The sequence below is a fragment of the Aethalodelphis obliquidens genome, unplaced genomic scaffold (assembly GCF_003676395.1).
Source record: "Aethalodelphis obliquidens isolate GAN/ISIS:26980383/991018 unplaced genomic scaffold, ASM367639v1 scaffold61, whole genome shotgun sequence".
NCBI lineage: Eukaryota > Metazoa > Chordata > Mammalia > Artiodactyla > Delphinidae > Aethalodelphis > Aethalodelphis obliquidens.
Genome location: NW_020838005.1, coordinates 3326989 through 3353632, shown reverse-complemented (window position 1 = coordinate 3353632; position 26644 = coordinate 3326989). Strand labels below are relative to the sequence as shown.

Below are 26644 nucleotides of genomic sequence, written 5' to 3'. Positions count from 1 at the left end.
TTCTGTGGCAAGTTATTAAACTCCCCAAGTCCCGTTTTCCTCATCTGCAAAATGGGGATAAACAGTATAACCTTATAGGGTTGTGATGAGTTAATGAGGTGATTCATGAAAAGCACTTAACACAATACTGGACACTTGAAAGTGCTCAATAATTAACATCTATTTTTATTGTTATTATTACGAGAACCGCCATCGTCACTCCCATGGTCTCTGAAGAATTCTTGCAGGTTTTATGGGATCGTGAAACTTTAAAAACTTTGAAGACAAAACCAAGAAAACTATGCCTCATTCCTAAGAGCCTTTTCATCTAAAACAGACAAAAATAAGAAACAAAGTGCCAGGTGGTAGAAAGGCCAGGTGCTCCTTCGTGAGGAGGGGATTCAAGAGAGAAATGCAATGGAATGAGCGTGTGGCTCTAGCCCTAGTCTGGACACAGCACAACTTGGAAAAGCACCTACTATTTATGTAATTAGACTCAACCCAGTCCAAGAAAATTCTCAAACGGACAAAATTATACCTTTCCTTTTTGTTGCCAAAGTTAGGTTTTATCAGGCAGCAGGCTATCCAAGAAATGGGAACCCACGTCAGTGTGAATGAACTTTTCCCCCCAATACAGTGAATAAGAGTCAAAGTTCTCTCCAAGTACCTGGGAATTCTCAGAGCAGCTGCTTTGAGAAAATGACAGGTGAGGTACCTGGCTGATCACTGTTTAAGGAGACAATCAAGTAGAAATGTTGTCAGGGAGGGCTCACAGGAGACCAGAGCCCTACTGTCAGAACAAGAATCCCAGATGCATCTCGATAGGAAGATATACTCATGGATAACCAGAAGGTCTGGTTTCTGACCTTGGAAAGTATCCCTGAAGGTTAAAAATAGGCAAGATCAGCACTAATGAATGAGGGAGATACCCTGAAACTAGACGCAGAACTGACATATATGCAAGAAGAAATCGCTCAGATGTAATGTGTGCTTACAGCCAGGCACTGTGCTTACCTGTAGGAGGAAACTGAGGCACAGAGAAGGTAGGAAACCTGCCCTTAACAGTAAGTGAGACCAGTAAGTGAGCATTCAGGATTTCCTTCCCAGGAACAAGGAGCAGCTCTAAAGAGTCTGTAGCAGGAATTGGGTTTTTTTTTTTTTTTTGCGGTATGTGGGCCTCTCACTGTTGTGGCCTCTCCCGTTGTGGAGCACAGGCTCCGGACGCGCAGGCTCAGCGGCCATGGCTCACGGGCCCAGCCGCTCCGCGGCATGTGGGATCTTCCCGGACCGGGGCACGAACCCGTGTCCCCTGCATCGGCAGGCGGACTCTCAACCACTGCGCCACCAGGGAAGCCCAGGAATTGGTATTTTTATGCACCACAATAGATGGTAACTATTTTCATTTTGCTCTCCTTCACTTTTTCCTACTCTCCATGTTCAAGAACTGCAGATTTCAGTTCTCCTTTTAGGCCTGGACTCTAATTTTTTTTAATAAATGACAAATCCTACCTTCTGACCTAGTCTAACCTGATTGTTTTCTAAGCCTACTTTATTAATAGAGTTTTGTCAAAGGTTTTTTGACAGAATATAATGTTCACAGTTTTTCACGTGGCCAATCATATCTAACCCGAACAAACAAAATTATTAACTTGGAGGAATTTATTGTTGTTTCAATGATTTGAATTATACATTTCTCTGCTTTCTGAAAAATAGTACATAAGATGTGTGATTAATTTTCTTGGCCACTCGGATGATTGTTTTTGTTTTGAACTTTGAGCATTGTAACAGTGAACACTATTTTCATTAGAAAGCCCCCAAAGCAGAGACCTACTCTTAGCGTAATCTGGAGGTTAAAAGCATAAGCTTTGGTGTCAAACAGGACTGGGTTTGAAGCTGAGCTCAGCTGTTTCTTTAGTTGTGAATTAAACTCCTTAAGCCTCAGTTTCTTCATCTGTAAAATAGGGGTGAGAATATGTCCACATAGGGCTGTAGGGAGGAGTTAAATGGGATAATGTTTGCAAAATATATTGCAGGGTGTCTGGCATATGAGTGCTCAGTGAATGTGAGTATTTTTCATGAATATTTACTAAATGCCTATGCTGTGCCAGGCACAATTCCTATCTTGATGAAATTTATATAGGGAAAGACATTAAGCAAATCATCATACACGTCATCATATAAGAACAATTGTGACAAGTGTTAGGAATGAAGAGTATAGGATGTTTTGGTTGCATTTAACAAGAGAATTCCTAGGTGCAATCCGGAGTGTGTAGGTGGGTAGAGAGAGATCAGAGATAGTTTTCCTGAAGAGCTGGAATTTAATCTTAGACCTAAAGGATGAGGAAGAGTAAGCACCACAAAGGGGATGGAGATGGAGAGAACATTACATGTAAAGGGAACAGCAGGTGTGAAGGTCCTGGGGCAGAGAATTGAGAGAAGGTGAGGATGATTGGAGGCGTCATGGAAGGTATGCAAGGCAGATTAGGAGAGAGAGGCAAGACCAGATCGTATGGCCTGATGAGCCGTGTTAGTGATTGTGGATTTCATCTGAGAGCACTGGAAAGCACTTGAGACATATAGGCAGAGATGTCACGGAATTGGAGTTAGTTGCATTTCATAAAGATCATCCTAGAGAAAAAGGAGGATGACACATGCATGCAGGAGACCAATGAGAAGACTCTCTTGCAGATGATAGATGGTGGTGGCTTGGATTGGGCCATGACAGTGAGACAGAGGGATGTGCAAAGACTTGGGCATTTTTAGGAGGTATAGTCTATTGGAGATATCAAGAAGGTATTGACTGCCATGTTTTTGTCACAAACAAATGAGTGAATGTTAAATATCATTCATAGAGATGGGGAATACTGGAAGGCAAACAGATTAGGGTGTCATTTTGGACAGATTAATATTGAGGTTCCTGTGAGACATCTAAGTGGAGATGCATGTATGGGTCATGAGCTCAAAAAATAAGCAAGGGCTCAAGCTATATACTTAATATCTAAATGCTAGCTACAGATAATAATCTTGATGGCATCCATATTTCTTAGAGCAGATTCTCTGAGCACTCCCAAATAATCAGAGATATTTCTACTCTCACAATTGAAAAATTCAGTGTATTAATGAATAGAAAGGTTTATGAACCGGGAGTCTGAAGACAAGAATTTTTAATCTATAGCCCTTCTGCTCACCAGCTGTGTAACCCTGAGCACGTGCCTTACTCTTTCTGCATATTCACATCCTTCTCTATTTGTAGCCCAGATGTCCGCTTGGCTCTAGGTGCCTCAAGAGTTTATGGGAAGTGGTTATAAATAATTTCAACAACAAGTTAGATCAAAATATGTATGCTGGATCCCAAATAGACTATGAAGAAAATTTACAGATTATTGAAATACATGCCATTCCCAGAAAAAGTTAAATCAGCTGAGTAAATTGTCAGATCCAATAACATGTCCATATTCTTATGTGTATGTGCCTCTTAAAATCCTTCCAATGCACAATTTCTTTATTGCAGTATTAAAAAGGAAGCAAGACATTCACAACAACCAATGTTTTGTCCCCCAGTACTACTGTTTGCTTTCCTAGGGAGTTCTAAAACTTCCGGGTTAGAAGGGTCCCTTAAGAGTGTTTTAATAGGATGCTTTATGATGCTTGGGTCCCCAGTATGATGCTTCAGTGAGTGGTTATACATCCTATCTTAGGATACTTTCACTGATGCTAAGACTTATTTTCAGGGCAGCCCAAATCTGATTTCCTACAGCTTTTAGCCATTGGTCAGAAATCTAAGACAGATTAATGTACTAGTCTCCTAGTTGGTCTCCCTGCTGCTAATAGCACCCCTCTTTAGTTATTCTTAGATATGTAAGCTTTCTGAAAAAAACCAAACTACTAGGAAAATGGAAACCTGCCAGAGCCCCAGGTTCTAGCATGTTCCTAAGCCAGCCACTTGCTAACACTGATACCATCTCGAGACGTAAAGTGGAGCTAACTTCTAACTCACCAGAATCAAATTGGAATAAGAGACAACAATAAGTGTCATTATTTTCATGCTACAAACTGTAGCTTTCTTCTCTTCCCATGGAAATTTTTCTGTGAATGAGAGAGACAAATTGACAACTAGTCCAGGTGAAAGTTCTGCTGCTTCCACACCTGCCTGGGGACTGAACCCAGCTGGGCTGGAGTTGCTGAGGGAAACTACTTTTTCTAACAGTGCATCCAAAAACTATTGTTTGTGATTATCTAGTGAGTTCTGAATTAATCACCTGACGAGCAGATATTGGGTGGGCATTTCAGAGGGGAACCACCACAGTGGGGAACAACCTTTCCTTAGAAACATGACTGTTTTTGGTAACAGAAAATCACACCATGCAGCAGGGATTAGTTCTTTTCAGGAAGCCTCGAAGGCATTTGTCTGTGTCTTTGCTTTTTCTTCACCATTTTCCATGTTTATCCTCCAGGCATCTTTATTCCCAACTCAGACCTTCCAGATGTTGCAAAACTCTCTGAACCATTGTCATCACTACCACTGGAACGGCTGGAAATTCATAAGTGCTTTCTATTCCTTGACCTTGAGAAGACTTTTTAGTGGGCATGATTCTGCCTGGAAGCCAAATATTTGTTCCTTAGGATTAAGGACTCCTTAATGATACCTCTGTAACCCCAAACCATATCCTAGCGAACAAAAATGCTCTATCACTCACTTGAGGTAACAGTCACACACCGTTATTCCTGTTGGTTATAATTTTCTACTTTTCTATAATACTAACTAGAGTCTTTGAATGGCACTGGGATCACCATGGTCTACTAACTAGTTATCTAGCGAAGTGGATTTTCACTCTCCCAGACCCATGAACCTAATAAGTCCTAGTACAGGATTTGTGCAGATCTTGAATTCAGTGAGGAGTCACTGAAATGAGTTAATCAAGGAAGATAAAATCAGCCTTGTTTTCTCAGAATCTCTCTGGCTACCATGTGAAAGTAGGTTGGAAGGCAGCGAGATGAGACTCAGGAAGCTTAGTTGGTAAGCTGATGCGGGATCCTAGCTAGAAATGATGGCGGCCGGAACTAGGATGGATGGTGACAAGAAGAATGAAGGTTCTGTGGTCTGCACCAGGTGGCTGGATGGAGTGGAAGAGTTGGGAGAGTGAAGGGTTGAGGATGACAGTGGGTTTCTGGCTGGGACAACTTAGGGAAGGGGTGCCACCTACTGAGGATGGACCAGAGAAGGAAGAGTAGGTTTTGTGAGACACAGTGAACTCAGTTTGGTTATGTTAAAGGATGAGATGGTTCGGGAACACCAGGAAAAATGTCTGGTGATAGCTGTGTATACAGTACCGGAGCTTAGGAGCCAGCTTAGGGCCTCAGGATAGAGATTGGAGAATTCATCAAGGCAAAAAAAGAAATCGAAACCATGGCAATGGATGAACTTCCCTGACCTCCATCTCCCCCGTTAGAGTGTCAGACAGTTCTCAGTTGAGACTGCAAAAGGCTTGGTTAAGTTGGAAAAGAATGAGAATGTCTCCTGCAAGCAAAACTGAGATGTCTCGGCATTGCATTTATTATGAAAGATGGAGGCATAGTCATTTCTTTTTTTCAAAGGTGTCTATAATCAAAACAGGGCCATACTCTATTGCCTTTTAAAATTAAAAAGTACATTTTCCCAACCCTTTTCTGCATTTTAAAATAAGTTTGCCCAGCTATATTTAGAAGTCAGATTACAGCTTCCCCAAAAGCATCTTTTATTTTGAAAAATAAGCTAGTAAAATGCCTGTGCGTGTGTGTTACGTCAGTTTGAATACCATCTGCTTTTGATGGAGGTCAGGCATTCTGCTGGTCTGGTCCAGCTTGAGTCTAGGGCTGGGGAGAAGTAGCAGGGGCCAAAGGCAATCTCCATCCCTGGTGTAACCCAGGCAGGGGAAGGGGATGTGCAGGAGCTCCCGGTGGACAGCAAAGTGTTTTTCATATTCTACCTTGAACTGAACTAGATGATATTCCTGGAGGATGCCTACAGCATCAGGGGACATGCCTCTGGGTGACCCAGTAGCCAGTGAGAGGACCTGGGATGTCATTTCCAAGTAGGGACTTATCCAGAGAACTCAGATTCCATATCTTTATCATCAGTCCAGAGTCAACAGTCCCTGCTGGCTCCCCTGGTCACCTCTGACCTCTGACCTCTGACCTCTTACATGGCCAACTCCCCCATGTCCCTGGTGGCCAGACCCTGGAACAGAGCCTGCAGCAGCCTTTAAGCTGAACATGAAGGCACACCATCGTGAGGAACTCCCATGCTTCCTCCCTGGGCGACCGATTTTGGTTGTTTCTGTCACTGTTTCGGATTTGTGGTGTTTGGCCTTGGATTCACATCCCACAAATAAGCGAGACTGTTGATGACTATCGCATCTTAATGACAGGCTCTGACCTTTCCTACAGGGCCCTATAAAATGTCTTTATAAGTACTGGAAGTAGTCATTTGATGAAGTGTCTACAACTTAGCTGTATAAAATTATTTGTAGAATGGTTTTATTTTTGTGTCAATATGAGTGTCTTGAAGATCGGGAAGATAAAGTGTTGGAATGGGAGTTAAGACAGGCTCTCCTCCATTTAAGAGTGTATTTCCACCCTTAAGTGGTTGAAGCAGGAGTTTTATACAAAATGTCCTTTTCTTCCATCAACAAATGTCATCCATTGATTTGATACACATTTATTGAGAATTTTGTTCGTCACTGAAGGAAATTTAAAGGAAGGATAAGGAGTAGTATGTGTCTTTAGAGAGACATTAAAAGTAAGGATTGCGTTATTTGTTCAACAGTATTTGTTGTGAGCCTCCTCTATGTTATAAACTGTTGTTGGCATTGCAGACATAGCAGTGAAATGAAAAGACAAAAACCTCTGCCTTCAAGGAGTTCGTATTCAAGGAAAGGGACAAAGAAGAAGTAAGCATAGAAGATGGTGATGAGTGCTATATAGAGAAAAGGAATTAAGGTCGAATGCTTAGGGGAGGTGAGAAAACAAGTTACACTATCAAGAAGGAAAGGTTCACGGATGAGCTGGATTTTAAGCACAATTTTGAAGAAGAGATTTTGAAGGAATCCAAGTTTGACTAGGGGAAAGGGACAGGTCACTGAGAGAGGAGCAGGAGGATGAAGGTGACAACCGTGTGAGCAGAGGCCATAGTCACCTTGGTGAATTAACAGAGATACAGTGAAAAGTCAACCATGGCAAGAAGATAGCCTTGCTGTTGGAAATTCACAATTCAGTTCAACAGGTATTTATTGGAAATACTTATAAAATGTAAACTCCAAGGGCAGGAACCTTGTGCATTTTCCTGATCATTCTATCTCCAATGTCTACAACAGTGCCTGTCTCGTAGAAGGCACTAAGCAAATTACTTGTTAAGTGAATCAATAATGGGAGAGAATGTCGTGTTAAGGCTGGTGAAACCAAATGATGAAGGGCCTTGAATGACAAGGTGATGAGCTTGAACTTGATCTTATCAGCAATAAAAAGATCATGTACAACACATATCTTGGCCGATCTCACTATTACGAGGTTCCCTTATCCCCTTGAAAAACCTCCCCTTCCTTTGGTTGTTTCTGGGAATTTTCCCTCATGGCTTCCACTGCTTTCTGTCCCATCCCCTTGGATGTGACCAGTTGACGTCTCATAGCACCTTAGGCCCTAGATGTGCGTGTGTGAAGCCCCCACGTTGCCAAGGAGCATGGGTACCCTGGAGCCACCAGCAGCCTGGACCACAGAGGAGCAAATGCCATTCCCACTCGGTGTGACTCACTGTCATTGGGCCTCAGAGTGTCACACATGCCTCTACACAGGTGTGTCTCATGACAACAGCCCTGGGATTTCTCCTCCCAGCCCTTCTTTCCCTCCAGAAGACACAGATCTCCAGGATGGATATCAGGATGTTTTCCCTAAAACCTAACCTAGGACCTCGAGTTCCCCCCTTTCAATCTGCCCTCTTCCCTTCTGGCCATCTCCCCACAAGTTTCTTTAATCATCCCTCCTGGCACAGACTTGGGTATCGTTTTTGACAGTTTTGGTTTTCCAAAAGAAAACCATTGGAGTGCTTATTAGACACTCTGGAGAATGAGACTGTCAAAGAAAACAAGTAAACAAGACGACTTACAGGGTATGACATGGGTGAATGGATCAAAAGATAACAAACTTCCAGTTATAAAACAAATAAGTCCTGAAAATATAACGTACAGCATAGTAACTATAGTTAATAATACAGTAGCATATTTGCAATTTGCTAAGAGGGTAGATCTTAAACATCCTCATCACAAGAAAAAGGAAAAAGAAAAATTTTTTGAAAGAAATCATACACGCCGTGAAAGAAATAAACCACACTCACAGGTGTAAGCTTGAGGATACCTCTTCTTTACACTGGGTGGTAGGAGAAAGCTTTTGTAGAGATGATAAGAAGATGCTTCTAATGTGAGACTCATGAAACAATGGTGACCTTAATGAAAAAAGGCAAAGTTTGGAAAATAAGTTGGTTTATGAAAGGAGATTGCTTTTGAGGAAACAACCTACAAGAGAACACGTGACTTAATTACTATTGTTTTCCTGAATCAAAATATATTTTGTTAAGTAAAGGAGAAAAAAATCTTGCAATCTGTTGAAATCGTTTGAATTATGTATTCATTTCAAAAGGAAACAGGCAACACAAAGAGCTCTTCTAGGGAAATGTACATGGTGAGTCGAGTGCACCTGGGTCGGAGTCTTTCTCTCCCGAGTCATCGTGGGTTTGGGGGCCTCACATGCACGTTCTGGGAGACATAGTCCTCTTTGCTAAAAGGAGAAATACTGTTTGGGGCTTCGGTAACTGGAGAGAGGAACTCTTTGAAGGGCTTTACTTCCAGCAGCTTGGACTCCTCCAGGATAAAATCCCTGATTCTGCAGAATGACACTTGACCAGCCAGAAAGATCCCATGAAGAATGTCTCCCACTTGCAGAAGTATGAGGTATGAGAAAATGTCTCCCCAACCAACCTTTTCCCCCACCATGGTTGGAAGAAGCAGTGGTTTTTGACAACAGTAACCATAGGCTGATATACCTCAGTCCCCAGAAAAAGAGAAAAGGGGCAGCGCTCCCATCCTCCACTGGGTCCCCACAGTGCTCCAGATTTGTTCTGTTCAATGCTATATACCCAGCAAACAATGTGCCTCTCTTCCCCTGCTCACTACACCCTCCCACACCATCCTTCCTCACCCTGATTGCTATTCAAGTTTCCCTCCAGAAAGTTCAGAAAAGACCCAACATATTAACTCTCTCCAGGGAGCAATCAGATGACTGCCCTCAGAGGCACAAGATGAGAGCTGTGCTATTTCAAGTCCCAGTTAACTAGGAGAAGAAAAGAGCAGGTCCTTCTAAAGAGGTGTAAACTGGCATCCTCTTACCATGTTCGTAAGCTGGATGCTCTTATCAGGACATATGGGCTAAGTGACGTGCCCCAGCCAGAGGTTCAGCTTTTGCTCAGTAGCTGGGAGGCAGGCTCCGCCATCTTTTGCGTCTCCAAGACCACTGTGTGCAGCTGACAAAAGCTGAATTCCTGTTCTCAGGAAAATCTCTGTTCATACACAGACTGTATTTCATTTCATGGGAAGTCTATCCATGAATCTTGGGTTGAGAGCCTAGGGTTCTAGTCTGCAGTTAATCCGGTCAGCATTCTTAGAGATTTCTGACCACCATTCCAGGGAGCTAACCTAAATATTCTTGTCTGGCTGAAAATTGCCCAAGGGTGGCCCCTGGATAAACCTCAGGAGGGCTCAGGCAAGTCACTGTGACACAGGAAAACCAGCAGCGAAACATGGAGGCGTCTGGTAGACTCCAGGATGACAATAAACTTGGGTCTGTCTGTGCTCGTACTCTGATTCCAACAGCTTTTCTCTGGAATTACATCAATGGGACAGAACTTTTTTCCTGACCAGAAGATGCCAACTGATCTGGCCTGAATATTGCTTGGCACTGGAGCTCCTTGGCCTGGGGAACTGGCCACCTCTTTGTGTAACAGCTTGTGTGTCTCCCCTGTTCATTAGAGGTATACCGGCCACATTGGACTGGTACCAGACATGTGCAGAGACTACTGGTTGGACAAAGAGAAACGATTAAGGGTTATTGTCTCCTATGGTCACATAGCATTAGCTTCTGCTTTGGAGTCCATATTGTTTTTTAAATTGCAGTCATTTAAACTCCAGTCTTCAGAATGTGATACCCTTCAGATAAGCCCTTCCAAGATCATCACCCACTGCTTTTTTTCCCCAGTGTTTGAACAGTACAACTTTTTAAAATGATGTAGTTATTGATGATACTACTCTCCTCCCCCTTCTTTCTCATCATCTCTGCAGAACCTGTTGTCATCCTGTGACAACAGCTAGACATATTGCCATTAACACTTCCCAGCCATTCTGGGGTTGCCACATGGAGCACAAGGTCAGGAGCAGAAATGGGGGAAGCAGAGCAGAGTCTGGGTCTCATTCTGACTGGACCACAGATGAGCAGATGATTTTGTGGGAACCACTTTCCCTTCCCATCTGTACTACCTTCATCTGCATAGGACATAGGTTGACAGTGCCTGCTAGGTTTCTGCCACTCTTCACACCCTAGCATTCTGTGACTCCAGCTAATTAGGGTTTGTCATAACCCAATGTCTCTCAAGGTTATCATTAAGATGTCAAGTTTTCAGGTAGGTGAAACGAAGCTTAGAAGCTGGGAGGTTAGAACCCAGAAGACTGACTCTGCTTCTATACCGAGTCCCTTGATTCTGCAAGAGCTGAACCGAAGAGGAACCTTCTATTACCAGTGCTGGGTTGGAATTTGACAACTCCATTTTTATTCTCACTGTGTCTTAGAGTGAACTGGAACACTGGTGGAGAAAACTCACTTAGGAGACCAACATTGGCCGGAAAATGGTTTTCTTTGTATTGGGGGCGTTGAGAGCAAATTTTGCTGTAACTTTGTAGCTAAAATGTGACTCTAGTGGCACAGCCTTCACTAAGATGGTCCCCAGTGTCCACCATCATAAGCCTGCAGATAAGCCCCAGATCAGAAAAAGTCAAATGCTTCCAATGGAGGGGACATCAAGTGATGAGACTTAAGTGGCATCCCTCAAACACATCAGTTTCAATTTCTCATTGGAATCTAGGGACCCTGACAATGGAAGCCAAGATTTTGACTCTCCAAGGGTGAAGATGTTGATGGTGTTCATGGATACATTCATGCTCTGCCCATCTCAGTCTGGCCAAGTTTTAGTCGATCAGGGAGTTTGGAGGGTCCTGAAAAGAAGAGTCAGAAATTCTGCAGCAGGATCAAATCGTGGAGGAAAACTCAATGAAGGGAAGAGTCCCCAGGGCCTTGGGGATTTTCCAAAGCTCAAGAATTAAATGAGGCAAATTTCATATGCAAAGGATGACCGGGCCTGCAGGGCGAGGGGTTCCCGGGAATTAAGCCGGAAGCTATTTGCTCCTCTTGAAGCAGAGTCTGGACAGAAGTTGTTGAAGAGCACAACATACCTACGGTGACAAGAACAATAGGAGACCTTATGCTTCTGTGGATAATTCAAAAGTCTAGCTCTTCCTGTGAAGCATGGGGAGAAAAACTAGAGTGTTAGACACCAGGTGATACAGCACGGAAAAATAAAATAGTGTAATAACAGCCCAGAGAAAAGCAGAGGTTTGAGCAGAAACTGGGCCGAAGAAAAAAGAAAGAGACAACAGAAGGAAGGCGGGGGCAGGAAGAGAAATAAGAGCTATGACCCAGGCAGAGCAGAAACCAGGCCACACTGTGAAGCAGAGTCATGGGGAGGACCATTCATTCATTCGGTAGGTCATTCAAGGAATCGGCTATTCATTCAGCAAAAATTAGAAGGATGCCTTTGAGATGCCAGCAGTGTGCTGGGTCCTGGAGCTCCATGAGCAAGCAAAACTGACATGGTACCAGCTCAGAGGGAGTTTAAAACCTAGTGACTGGGTCTTAGGTGCCCATCCCTAAGCCAGGCAGATTCAACCCTGGCGCTCCACGCCATGATGGGTGGACGACAGAGAGAAGCATGGTCCGGCTGCTTTCCTAGTCTAAAAAACACCATCATCATCAAGAAGAGAGGGATCTGAGAAGAAAGTGAGGTTGGGAATAGAAATTGTGAGGAGTTCAGAGAAGATGGTGCCTGAGTGGAAAGATTTGAGCAGGGAAGTGGATACCGAGATGAGCACACCCTGATCGAGACCAGGAAGCAACAACTCTTTTCCAAGCCTGATCCCAGCTCAATCTTCTCTTCCTAGGAGAGGCAAAATGAAGGGAAGGAAGATATTTAAAGATGTGAATAATATAAATAAGGATGGAAACAGCCTTGTGCTGTCTTTTCTTAACTTTTGGAAAGCCTCTGGAAGAAGCACAGTTATGAGCCTCTCTCTTAACCCCAGCTGGGAGCCGCCAAGAGAGAATCACCCCCAAGGGAGGATGGACACAGTGGGCAGGAGAAATAGGTCCCATGATCCGCCCCTGTGGGCTCATCAGATTGGGAGTGGGCAGATCATGCTAGGTTTAAACACGTCTAGGTGCTGTCACACACCTGGTGGGATAAACCAAGTGGCTTCATTTATGGGAAAGCCTCTGGCCAGAAGACTCTCCCATTCACTATCTGAAAAGGCAAAAATCTAGAGATTTGCTTAGATTAGCAACACAGTACTCCTGCAGGGTTAAAGCTGGACTATCTGACTTTCAAATCTTAGTGTAAATTCATTTTAACCATCTCCTTTCTCACCCTCTACCTCAGCTGCAGTGAGGAAATGGGTGTCTTGAGCAGGGCACATGAGGGAAAGGACCAGTATTTACCTCTGAAGCTGTGGACAACAACAGGAAGGCCAGAGTGACCTGGCGCTGCGTTGGCCAGACCTGGCATTAAGGGGGCCTCGAAGGAGAGAAGAGAAATGGGAGGAAAGGGACTGAAAGGAAATATTGAGATGTCTGAATGCAGAACAGGGCTCTGTGAGCACAGAGTGTCCCTGAAGGAATTATGGGAAATTCCAAGGATCCCAAACCACCTCACTAGCATTCACATTCAGAATTCATGTGTTTTTTTTTTCTTTTAATTTAAGCTCTTCAAATAAGGGAAATACACTTCCCTCTCTAGCTGATTTACAGAATAGTGAAATTCCAAGACAAGGTAACTTGGGGCATTGCCCTGCTCATATATTCTCGTTAAGCCTGAGCCAAGGTCTGCCTTGTGAAGCAGGTTCCCTTAATCCTGTCACTGTTACTATCAGGAAGAAATATTGGACAACATGTAGGCATCAGAATTAAGATGGATTTTTTCTGGAACTGACGACATTCACACAAAACCACCATTCATGTTGGTATTGGCTGCTTTCTTCACCTCTCTGCTTAAGTTTGAAAAACCATCTTTCCAGTTTAACACCCCCAACTGTACACCTCATCATTCTCTACACACCATCCTCATTCCCTAGAGATGTATTATTCTAATATATTTTGAGACTTGATAAAGGAACAAAGGCCCCAAAGTCAGACTTCCCAATTACAAATCCCAGCCCTCCCAGTAACCATCTGCTGAGTGACTTTAGTTGAATTATTCAATCTCATTAAACCAGTTTCTTCATCTGTAAAATGGGGATGTTGATACGAATCATATAACTTTTAAAAAAATTTTATTGGAGTCTCGTTGATTTACAATGTTGTTCGTTTCTGCTGTACAGCAAAGTGCATCCGTTATACATATACATATATCCACTCTTTTTTTAGATTCTTTTCCCATATAGGTCATTACAGAGTATTGAGTAGAGTTCCCTGTGCCATACAGTAGGAATCATGTAACTCTTGATGTTACTAATGATGATTAAATTGTATGTAAAGTATTTAGCCTGTTCCAAACCAGACATTCCATATGAGTAACTTATAATTATAGGAAAATGTTAAAAGCTTTGGAGCTAAAGAATAATACTTTCTCACTTAACATCATCATCATCTGCATGTGTGGTTGTGTGTGTGTGTGTGTGTGTGTGTGTGTGTTTTAATTTCTTTGAGACACACTGAATTTATTATCAGGGAGTGTGTTTCAGAGAGAAAAAAAAATGCTCTCATTAATCACTGTACCATTTTGCCTTCTCTGGCTCTGCAATATTTAACTTTACTCTTTGTTTATATTTATGAGAGTCTCTGCAAAATTTCAGGGCACTGCTTGCCAGAGTAGATTTTTAAGCCTACCCATCAGTTTTTCATGACTCTGATGGGTCTCTAGAGCAGAGACAAAAAGAAAGACATAAAATCAAGACCTTTATTCAGCTGAGGCAAAAGAAAAAAGTTGTGCAGAGAATACAGAACACTGGGTTTGGAGTTCTACATCTCTTTTTTTTTTTTTTGGAGTTCTATATCTCCTTATCCATCACTATGTTAGTACTGTAGCTATTAAGTTTGTGACAGCCCCTTTAATCATCATTTTTTTAACTTGGAAACTGAATAATTGAATAAAATAGCCTCTAAGACAGTTCCTGCTTTAGGGTTCCATGCTTTTGCCATTCTGCTTCCAAGAGCTATGAGATAGTGACCACATAAGATGTAAAGACGCCTGAAACTTGATCCCTGCCGCGTAAATTAGCAGATTTCACCTAAATCACCTAAAATAGGTGAAGAGGACAGGAAAGAGCATTTTAGACATCTGGACCCAACTTAAGAAAACAAAAAAAATGAGCAATGATCTGGGGAAAAGTTTGTGGTGAGTCTGCTTAGAGTGGAAGTATTCATGTTAGAAATCTAGAGTAGGTTTAGCACTGTGGAGGACCCTGCATGTCAAGCCATTGACAAGCATTTTGTTGCTACTGGAGTATTTTGAGCAGACAAGTATACTGTAATGTCAAAAGGCATCATCAAAGGAAAATTGTTCAAAGGCATCATCAAAGGAAAATAATCAAAAATCACTGGCCAAAGTTGGCCAAGTCAATATTTTATAAATTTGGGATTCGCATTAAAATATACAACTCCAATATTCAGGAGAGAAAGAATTCATAATTATTTAGGCTGTGCCTATATAATACTGCATCAAAGAACAAAGGGAACATTCAGGTAACCCTATTTTATTATGAATTTTTGAATGGATTTCAACTTATTTTTAAATTCAGAAAAATAATTTGCTTATGTAGACTCAGCCTAAATTTCACGTTTTCATTTTTTAAAGCTTTATAGCGGACACCAAGTAATGTTTTATCACTAAGAACCAGCACAGCCCTAACCCTTTGGGTCTTTTCCCTTAAATAATATTGCACATGTGGACCAATTGAGAATGGCCTTTGAGGATATTACCAAGGGGTTCCTAGGGGACAGTCAGTCAAACGTGAAAACTCAAATGCATTGGGAATCATTTGAAACTTTTTAAAGATATAATAAGGTGTTTGTTTGTTGGTTTGCTTTACTTTCCTAGCCAGTTGGCCCGTTGGCTTGCAAATAACATGTATGAATCTGTGTGTTTTCTTCCAGGGTCTTTCTTTCCTGATTTCAGGCCCTCAGAAACAGTTTTTAAAATAGCATTTTGGCTCGGATACCTAAACAGCTGCATCAACCCCATTATATACCCATGCTCCAGTCAAGAGTTTAAAAAGGCCTTTCAGAATGTCTTGAGAATCCAGTGTCTGCACCGAAGGCAGTCTTCCAAACATGCCCTGGGCTATACTCTGCACGCACCCAGCCACGCCCTGGAGGGGCAGCACAAGGACCTGGTGCGCATTCCAGTGGGATCCGGAGAGACCTTCTATAAGATCTCCAAGACGGATGGGGTCTGTGAATGGAAATTTTTCTCTTCCCTGCCCCGCGGATCTGCCAGGATTACAGTGCCCAAAGACCAATCAGCCTGCACCACTGCCCGGGTGAGAAGTAAAAGCTTTTTGCAGGTCTGCTGCTGCATGGGGCTCTCGACACCCAGCCATGGAGAGAATCATCAAATTCCAACCATTAAGATCCATACCATCTCCCTCAGTGAAAATGGGGAGGAAGTCTAGAGGACAGGAAGGATCAGGACAGGGGCATGATCTTAGGCACCCACTCCACTTCCTACTGGGAAGGCCAGTTCACATTTTGTGGGTGATGAGACAGGACCATTAAATCAGGGACCATCTGGGAATGGGCTGGGGAGGAGACCCGACTCTTGGGCAGTGGGTAGGGCTTAGGGAAGAGGGAGGGTGTCACACAACCATCCCGTTCACAATGATGATAAACAGCATCTCCTTGAGGCTGATGCTCTCTGGGTCATCCTCTGAGCCCGCTTTGCATGTCTGGCCCTTTCAACGAAAAACACCATGGGAAACAGAATTTCATACACAATCCAAAAGACTATAAATATAGGATTATGATTTCATCATGAATATTTTGAGCATGCACTCTAAGTTTGGAGCTATTTCTTGATGGAGTGAGGGGATTTTATTTCCAGGCTAAACTTACTGAGAACCACTTTGGGTTTTTACGGGGAGAGGGCCTGGAGAGGAAGAGACTTAAGATGGTGGCCGGTATCCAGACATGTTATTTTTAGAGCAAGTTTTAAACTCCACCATCCTGACACATCCAGTTTCTCGGCTTGGGTGAAACTTGACAGTGAGAGTTACCTTTGGCTACAATGTGACTGCTTCTGATTCCCTAAGGATGAGAGTGAGGGGCACTCATTATGTCTCTGATATAATGGAGGTATATCATCTACACTTGGGTCTAGAAAGAGTCAGGGAAAGACGGCTTTTCCTAATGGAACACGGTAAAGATGAGGGTCAATGTTTCAACTTAACTTCTAGGGACAGAATTCCATTAAGTGGCTCAAAGATCGGGTGGAAGAAGGCTTCTTGTGTAACATATTTAAAGATCAAGAGGTTGGGTTGGGGTATGCTAATTTCATGCTAAGATAGAGGCTGCAAAATTACTCCACAGCCTTTTCAACCTGGCCTAGAAAGGCTTTTCTTGGCAAATCACTTGCCTTTTCCAGAACTCCGTTATGAAAAACCAGAGCTTCTAATACTTTGAAAGGCACATCACGACTCCCATTTTTTCTCAGCTGCTTCACTACTGCATAATGAGTGAAGTCCACAGTCCCCGGGGCACATGGGACATGTTGGAATGAGTCTGATGATCCAGAACTTTGAAAGATACACACGCTTAGCTTGGGAGGATGCTTTCTGGTCACCAAAAACCCATCAGAAACAGAAGTTTGCAAACGGTTTTGGACAGAAGCCTGTTTATGCTGATAAAAGATCCAATCGTCCGTTTATTTAATCTATCCCTACTTTTTACAAGAACTTGGGGAACACACTGTTTTTGCTTTATGTATACCAAATTTTGGTCAACCTTAATAATTCCGTATATTACAAAGACACAGATGGTGACTATATGTAAAAATTAAAATATTTTCACATTCCACAATAAGAATTTAAAAGAAGAGTTATGTTTTTGAAATAATTCTTGACTAGAGTCACTGGTCTTAAACTCCTGGCCATTTCTGTGGCCTTCTTCCCCTATTGGGGGTAATTCCCTCTAAGAATTTCAAGGCAGATTGTAGCCATTATTTAACCTTCACAGCAAAGGTAGTGTCCCCATCATCCTTTCCTTCTTTTCTTGCAGCAAAATGATAATTTCCTGAAATCTCTCTAAAAGGCTAATTTCTCTGCATAGTGCCCTGGAAGGTATGCTCGCGTGTGGATTTGAGTTTGGTTGTTGGTCGTGTTTTGACCTAGAATGTTACTGCTTTCTCAGCCCTTTCTGGAAAGTGTCTCACGGTTGACCAGATAGACACTGTGCCTTGTGCTCGTAACTTGGATTCTGGCAGTAGATGTTGGCTGGATTTTTAGACTCTTCTGGTCTGTCTGTATGTCTCCTGACAGCTCTTCCAGATGTAGGTGTCCTATTATGCCTGTAGGTATCAGGGAAGGACTTGACTGTGCAAGCCTCACTTCAGTTTCATTGTTGAGAAGAACTTCTTTTAGGATCTGAATTTTTAAATCTTACCAGGCTCCCCCTTACAGGAAGTGTGTCCCCATGAAAAGAAGGGTAATAGCTTTTCTTCAGCAGAACATGGCTCCACATTTGAGATGTTCTTTAAACACCTCTGCAGACAAATTTAAATTTTAGATACTAGAAAGCTCAGGATCGCCGGAAAGCTAGCTTTAATGCCACTTCTAATCAAAATAAACAACTCGAGGGCTTCCCTGGTGGCGCAGTGGTTGAGAGTCCACCTGCCGATGCAGGGGACGCGGGTTCGTGCCCCGGTGAGGGAAGATCCCGTGGAGCGGCTGGGCCCGTGAGCCATGGCCGCTGGGCCTGTGCGTCCGGAGCCTGTGCTCCGCAACGGGAGAGGCCACAACAGTGAGAGGCCTGCGTACCGCAAAACAAAACAAAACAAAACAAAAAATATAAACAACTCGAAAATCTTTCGGTCATCAGATAAAAGCCATGACAATTGTATTCATGTAAAACTATCCACAAATAATTGTCTGCTACACCCTTCTCTATACCCACTCCCTCCAGGGAGGCAAACTTTAACATTTTTTTCCTTTCCCATGACATGATATTAGGTATAAACATGCCAATTTTACAAGAAATTGATAATGTCACCCAAGACTTAGTCCAAAGCGGGATAAACAATGTACGAGTTATATTTTTACTCATCCACAAAAATCTCTGTACCTTTGAGCATGCCAAAAGCTCTCTAAAATTGTCACAGTTAAATAAATGATCGTCATATTTATACTCACATGTTTACTGCTTCTATTTGGAGTTTGAAGAACATACCCAGAGTAACAGTGGTCAAAATATCTTCTCTAATGTGTTATAAAAAGCAGTTGCTTTGGGATTGTCTAAACATCACCAAAAATCAACTTGACATTGTGGGATAGGTGAAATTTGAGTTTCTCCTGCAATTCAAATTGCACGCCTTAAGAGAGACCTTGAATCTCTTTACTCAAGAATTTCCCCAGACCTTTGCAGGGATTTCAGAAAAGCACTTTACGCGTCAAGTTTTCTTCCTTTTACCTCCCTTTTGTCTCATTTAAAGACCGCTTCTGCCTGTTATCACTTGGGATCTGCTAACACTCCCCAAGATATTAAGGTTCCTAACGCTCTGAGCCACCTACTTGGATTGGTCTATGCGTAGTAGACAGTGATGTTTGGGTAAATAAATATTTTCTTAAGGCTTTCTGGTTAGGTGCTACTGTATGCCAGGCATTGGCAGAGCACTTGGCACCCACTGCCTCTAAATGTCATAGCGATTCCATTCTTCTTCTTTGACAGATAAAAAATTTGATAGTTAAATGTGACTCACCCAAGGCCAAGGAGGAGCCAGGATTCGACCCGAGGTCTTCCAAGCCCTAGAGCCCGCATGAGGGGAGAATGGCCTGGAATGTTCTTCAGGCTTTGCATGAAGGACAAATGATATCAGACTGGGTGAAGATGGACATGTAAGAGAATGCAGAAGAGGCTGGCTTGGCTCAGAACAGCTGACACAGTCGTGGATGCAAAACGCATTGTGCAGTGTGTTGAAGTTATTGACGCGCAGCCACCGTTCATCAGCGCACTTTCAGGAAGCATATCCCTATTTTAAATAAATAAAAAGCAAATGCAGTATCACTTGCATTCACCTGTACTCCAGAAAAAAGGGTATTTCTGAGTTGGAGAGCGAGAAGGAATTATAGCTATTTCACCAGGAATTACACAAAGCCCAGAGAGTGTGTCAAATATGTGAATTTTGTATCTGTCACCATGAGGAAATGGTTCAGAATGCTGGTCTTCAAGTAGCCAGAGACCTTGGCAATCTTTGAAAATGAAGAATCAGTTGGCAGCTATGTCTGCTTCTTAGATGACATCCTCTTGTTCCTGGATTTCACAAAGGAAAGCTTTAAGTCCTGAATGTCTCAGCTACTCCCATCCCTCAAAGGGAACCATCACACAGACCTTCTGGCCCAATAGGTTTCACGGTTATGGCCTGGGAGTGATAACTTGTTAGGAACTATCTGCTTGGGCAGGGAATTATTCTCTCTTTAATCAAAGCTGCTTAATCACAGCTTGACAAACATTCTCACTTGCTTCTGGGGCTGCTTCTGCTCAGATCCTCTTGCCAAAAGAGACGCTGCCTCTGTGTCTGAGTACTTGCTGACTTAATTAAGAGCTCTGCTTGTCAGCAAAGGGAGAAGGGAGCCCAAGCACATGGAGAGTAAATTCTTCAAGCAAAACCAGGGAGACTAAAAAGAAGACAGCGGTGGTAAATATGGAGGCATCCGAGGTATGCTCACTTGTTACTCTGATTTCTTTTTACACCACTAGGACTTTTAACCATGAAACTACCTGCACACAGCTCCGGTCGAGCCCGGTTGGAACACTGTTGGCCCCATGCTCCTTGTCTACAACCTGCTGTGGAGCAGGGCTGAGCCCAGGCTGCTGTGGGGTCCGCCGTCTTCAAAACGCAATGGCAGCAACGGCCTCTGGTCCTCCGAAGTTCCTGCAAGATGAGCGTTGTGGGTTTGGGCTGGCGAAAGCCAGCTGGGATTTGAGCAGAGGACACCAGCCCTTGCCAGTGATCCCATCAGCATTACCTCTTTCATACTTCCCCAGACCCAAATGTCATGGGGGCTGAGGATGGACCTTGTCTGTTCTGTATAGGAAAATGTCACTTCTTTGCTACTGCAACACGGACTACTGAGTCTCCCGCCTAAAAGGAAGGTCATGACGTTGGAAGGGGGCTGCTGGGGAGGAAGAAGATTCACTGTGGACATTGCTTGGAGCTGTTCGATAATGCGTTGCAGCAACTGATAAACGAGGAACTTCCCTAAAGCTGATGCTTATTCATTTCCAAAGACAAAACAGTTGTCTTTCTAATACTTGTGGCTCAGGAGTTACTACAATACTTTCCCTCCATTTCACAGTCAACGTTGCACGTTATGAGCTGGAAATGATTATTGCGAAACTGTAAGAAATACATACTTAATTAGGTAAAAAAAAAAATCTAAGAGCAAATTAATACTATATTTGGCAGGGAAAAAAATAATGAAGGCACTGACCTATTAAAAAACCTGAGGGGCTTCCCTGGTGGCACAGTGGTTGAGAGTCCGCCTGCCGATGCAGGGGACATGGATTCGTGCCCCGGTCCGGGAAGATCCCACATGTCGCGGAGCAGCTGGGCCCGTGAGCCATGGCCGCTGGGCCTGCGCATCCGGAGCCTGTGCTCCGCAACGGGAGAGGCCACAATAGTGAGAGGCCCGCGTACCGCAAAAATAAAAAACAAAACACAAACAAGCAAAAAAACCCTGAATATAGTAGTTTCATTCCGATGTGATAGAAAAGAAGCTACGGAAAATCCCAACATGAGTTTAATATTTTCTTCTATTTATTTAATATTTCATATGGGTCCAAAGTAGTTTTGCCTATCTCGAGTTATCCCTGTGAGGCAGAAAGAGAAGGAAGGAATTATTATCTTTACCTAGCATATGAAAAAACAAGGGGAAAGATGACGTGAGGTTTAAGGATTTCTTTGAATATCTTCAAATCCAGCCTCTGACTTCTTTTTCCATGATGCTCTCAATATCCCCAAGGTCCACTGCGTTCCTCGAGACTCTGACATTCACTCACTCACCTCTTGAACCGTATTTTCAGCTCTATTTGTACCTTCTCTCCTGCTGTATCTCTGCCAGCGGCTGGGCTGATCAAGATTGTTCTAGGGGCTGAGTGCATATTTGTCTAGGGTTCTCTCACTGACTAAAAGACAAGCAGATGTAATCTGTTTCTCCCTAGATAGGCAGCAAGAGCTAAGGAAATAAGCAAGGTGGGGGGCTCTTGGGTTGCTCATCGGGGTGACATGTAAGGCAAAGCCAGCAGTGATTGACACCTTAAGGACTTCAGGAAAGGTCCCAGAGAGAGAGTTTCGGGAATGTTTGTTTTACAGTGAGCCTGAGAACTGTATACACCCCGATCATCACCATCAACAAGCTGTTCACTTCTTCTCTTGCACCAGGCGCTGCACTTGGCACAAAAAAATACGGAAAGGCACAGACAGTCCCCAGCTTATGATCTGGGTGTGTTCCAAGCTCATCCGTTGCATTTTTCCAAGAGGCATTGTTCTAAACGGGGACAGGGAAGGATGTTCCCAGATGAACCAAAAAATAAAAATCTATTTAACGTCCACCAGGGATTGGTCAACTTTTTCTGCAAATGGCTAGATAGTAGATATTTTAGGCAGTGTTGGCCATACAGTCTATTACACACTCTTCTTTGTTTGAATTTTTTTTTTTTGACAACCCTCTAAAAATGTAGAAACCATTCTTAGTTCACAGGCTATACCAAAAAATAGGCCATGGGCCAGATTTAGCCCATGGGCCACAATTTACCATCCTTGACCTCTGCTATTACTAGTTAACAGTGTAGTACAAATAATGCTAAGCAGTGGATTTAGGTGTTCAACATACAAGCTTTTTTTTTTTTAATATTCCATTGCCACATCTGCACGTGACTACATTAACATTCCCGAACTGTATGAGTTGTTAGGTCAAGTGACACGTTCACGTTCAGGGCTGCCTCCTGCCCCATATGACCTGCCCACCGAAAAGATAACTTTAGTACGTCGTGATTTTCGATTCCCCCTCCCACTGCTGTATTCTGCAGAACAAGCAAGTCAGCAGAAGCCCAGGGGGCATCCACGGGGGTCTTGCAGCCCTTCCCCTCATTGGCAAAATGCCCCAGCACAATCTGGCCAACTTTGACAGAAGCAACAGCCAATCAGAGCCATCTGACCAAGGTCGATGTGAAATCCCTCCCAGCCCCATGGAGCCTGCTGAAGGGAGGTCCCCAGAGGCTTTAGGGGCCGCACTTGGCTCCTTGGGAAGGCCTCACCGCAGCGCAGGCACCCGGGCATCTAAGGGTCTGCCCTGGAGCTCACGAGGACCTGGGGTCCAGAGGAGGTGCCGGACGGGAGGACAGCAGCCAAAAGACCGGTGCTAGTTACTAGCAGGCACTCTCCTCCGCCTCCTTCTCTTGTTCTTCTCTTCCTTTTTGTTTAAGTCTGAAACGACCTAACTAGCCTCGAAATGGCGTTACTATGGGGAACATATTTAGACCTCCCCTGGGATGACGGAGCCATATTTCTCTGAGCTGGGCGCTTTGTGGGCGGGGCTTCCTTCCCGGCCCCTCCCAGTTCTGATGGGCAGTCAAGCGAGGAAGGCTGTCCCAGCTGGGAACAACGTGTGCCGTTCCCTTGGCCCAGGACCGGGTGTGCACGGGGCTGAGAGATGAGACTCCGCTGGGGTGGGGCATGGGATGGGGGAGGGGCAGACCTGATCGGGAAGGACCTGGGAGTGTCGAGACCAGTCAGTAATAACACCACTGCCCGTCGTGGGCACAGAAGGGAAGGCTCTGGGGCAGGCGCTGTGTGGCAGCTTCCCTTCCCTCCTCCCGGCCCTGTCTGTCTTCACCATCTCCTTCCCTTCCTTCCCGTCTCCTTTCTCATCCCTTCCTCTCTCTCCATCCTTCCGCCCTCCCTCTCTTGCCAAGCTTACAAGCAATGGTGATGCTGGGGTAGGTGCCCTTGCTCCAGAGGGGGCCAGTTCCCACGGGGTTCAGTGCTGACAGCTTGGGGCTTCCCTCAGCTGCTCTGTCCCCTCCCACGGCAGGTCCGTGCCCTCAAGTGAGTCCAGGGCAAGAGACACTCCTCCACCGCCCCCCTCCCCCGCCCACCACCGGTTCAGAGTGCAGGTGAGGCCTCCACAAGGACCCTTACCCTCTACCCGGATTGCTGTCTTTGTCTTCTTATACTATTAGTTCCAAATGAAGGCTACAAACACCATGTGCAGTCACATCTCAGAAGAGAGTCAGGAGTGGTATCTATTACCTCCCCCAAGATGTGCGTTTCTCCTTTTACCAACTGCCACCTCTCACTCTCAGACAGTTCGGAAGTCTTTAGGGACCCTGCAAAGTCCCCTTCTCTTTCTCTTCTTCAGCTTTCGTCTCTTGCCTTTGTTGTTGCTGCTGTTTTTCCTTTCATTTCCCTCTCAGGTGTGCCTCAGGGCCTCTGAGGCCTTGATTAATCTTGTAAACTTGGTTTCATGTTAGCACAAAGCAACGATTATTCCCCCAGAAGAAATACTGTAGGCAAAACTCAACTGGGTGCAAGGTGTTCCTTCTTTTCTGGTGCTGCTGTGCCCTGTCTCTATCCCACCAGCCCATTTGCTCCTGGACCTTGTTCCTGGACTCCTCCTATTCTTTCATCATATCCTTGCACCGGGAGACTTTCTACTGCAAGCAAAGGGTCCTCTCCTACCAAACGTGCTCCTGCTTTTGCTGAGGCAGGTCCTAGCATTTGTAATCCCTCCGTCTGCTCAGACCATCATAACAAAGTACCACACACTGAGTGGCTTAAACAGCGTTAGTCTATTCTCTCACAGTCTACAGGCTGGAAGTCAAAGACCAAAGTGTCGGCAGGGTTCGTTCTTCTGAGGCCCCTCTCCTTGACTTACAGACAGCCACCTTCTCCCTGTGTCTGCACACGGCCTTCCCTCTGTGTGTCTGTGCCCTAATCTCCTCTCCTTAGAAGGACACCAGTCCTGTTGGATCAGAGCCCACGCCAATGACCTCATTTGACTGCAGTTACCTCTTTAAAGACCCTGTCTCCAAATACAGTCACATTCTGCAGTACTAGGAGTAGGATTTCAACATACAAAATTTAGGGGGGCCGCAATTCAGCCCGTAACACTCCCCTTCCCTCTGTCTTCTTTCTGCCCATAAAAATTCTTCCCCAGTTCTTTTCCCAAATCAGAAGTTCAAATGCAGCCCTTCCTGATCACCCTCTCCAAGTTCCTACAGCAATTGTCTATAAAATATATTTAACTACTTGTGCACTTTATTGTGACCTTTCTGTTGCTTTTTAAAATCTGTAACTTTTTTCACTTTAAAACGTACTTTACACTCTACCTATATAGGTTTCGTCTTCTCAACTAGATGAAGACTCTTGGAGGACAGGAAGTGTCATATGGCTTCATATTCCCACAGCAGTCCTCAGCATCTGGGTGGTCATCTCTGAGAACTGGGATCCCCTCATAAGGAGGCAAGGAGAAAGCAAGGGACCACTAATTCAAGCACTAGTTACAGGTATCTTGGGAACACCAGATGCTCCACCAGGAAGGCTCGGGTAATAGCTGATGACAAGAGGCTTCTGGTTCTAATCAGGGTTCAGAACCCAGCAGTGGGCAATCCCAGGCTAGTGACTGTCTCCAGACCCACAGGCACGGAATCCCTCCCCAGAGCCATCAATGAACGGGACAGACTCTAGACCCCGAGAGAAGGTGAGACAGAGCAAGATGGGATCAAGAACCAAAGCCAGGGAATTTGCTGGTGATCCAGTGGTTAGGACTCTGTGCTTTCACTGCCAAGGGCACAGGTTCGATCCCTGGTCAGGGAATTCAGACCCCACACGCCTTGTGGCCAAAAAAAAAAAAAAGAACCGAAGGCAGAACCCAGTCCTGGGAGTTGGGTCACTGAGGAGCACGTGGGAGGCTGTGATCACCACGGGGCCCCCATCCCAGCAGTGGGTGAGTGCTATTTCAATGACGCCTGCCCTGCATCAGGGTTAGCTTGGAAAATGGGTGCCAACCAGCCTCCAGTTAGTTTTTACTCTGCTTTGTCTCACAGCCTAAGAGTCGAGGAAAGGAAAGTACACTGACCTGACTGGATATGAGGATGTAGACAGCCATTGCCTGCTCAGAGGCCTTTTCATTCAGACCTTCTGAAGACCACCTCCCACTCTCACTGCCCACACCCTTAGTGACTGTAGTGGTACAATCTCAGCTGCTGTAGTCCTGCGTCTTGGGTCCCGCTGCCCATTCAGTGTGGCATTACAGTACCTTGGCCTGGTCCCATTTCTGTTTCATCAACCCCCCCCAAGCCCCTCACTGTAGACAAATTTATTACCTACGTGGTGCTTCCCTGACAGCCCTAGAGAGATGCCTTCTCTTCTGCCTGGATTTTGCTGAGAAGCACGAGCATTTAACCTCATTTGGAAGAATCAGCGAAGCATCTGTTGTCATGCTTTCTGGATGAAGGACAATGCCACTTCGGTTCCCGTCCCCCCGTCTCCTCCCCAGAGACTCTCATATTGGAAGTGTGCCTGGTTCCACAGTATCTATCACAAGGGAACACGGTTTTGTCTAGAGTAATGTGGTGTACCAGCTTCAATCCAATCTAGAAATTACAGGAGGAAAAATCACATGAAAAGGCGGGTCCTACAAAAGCATTAAGTGTATTTAAGCCAAACCATCCAAAAATAGGTTTGAATGTGTGTCGCGGTGGCTTATTGATGTATCCAGTAAAAACTGTCTTTTCCTCCCCACTCTGGTCCCCATGCCTTTTGCTAAACCCAGCCTTACTTTAATAGTGAAAAGATTTTAGCTCTGCAGCTTGGCTAATTGAAGTCTCAAGGGTGGGAAGGCCCTGGGAGTATTAATCAAAAGCTGAGCATCGGTATAAATGCATCTTAGCTCCAGCGTCCTCCCCACCCAGGCCCCGTGTCATAGCAGAGGTGACAGTGGTTGTAAAGAGCTGGGAAAGAGGGAGCACTGCTGACTGGGTAGATGAATGAGCAGATTTAATAAAAAATAAGGATGCTCAAATTCAATCTGATAAGTAGGAAGGCTGTTAAAAA

At 44.3% G+C, this 26644-nt stretch overlaps 1 protein-coding gene across 1 annotated transcript in view; it reads left to right on the top strand.

Moving 5' to 3' along the window:
- Positions 1 to 18245, top strand: part of ADRA1A (adrenoceptor alpha 1A) — an 84341-nt gene extending 66096 nt beyond the window's left edge. Inside the window, exon 2 of the mRNA XM_027087957.1 lies at positions 15475 to 18245. Coding sequence (XP_026943758.1) covers positions 15475 to 15992 — 518 coding nt within the window. The 3' untranslated portion in view covers positions 15993 to 18245. The remainder of the gene's footprint in view (positions 1 to 15474) is intronic.
- Positions 18246 to 26644: the final 8399 nt, after the last annotated feature.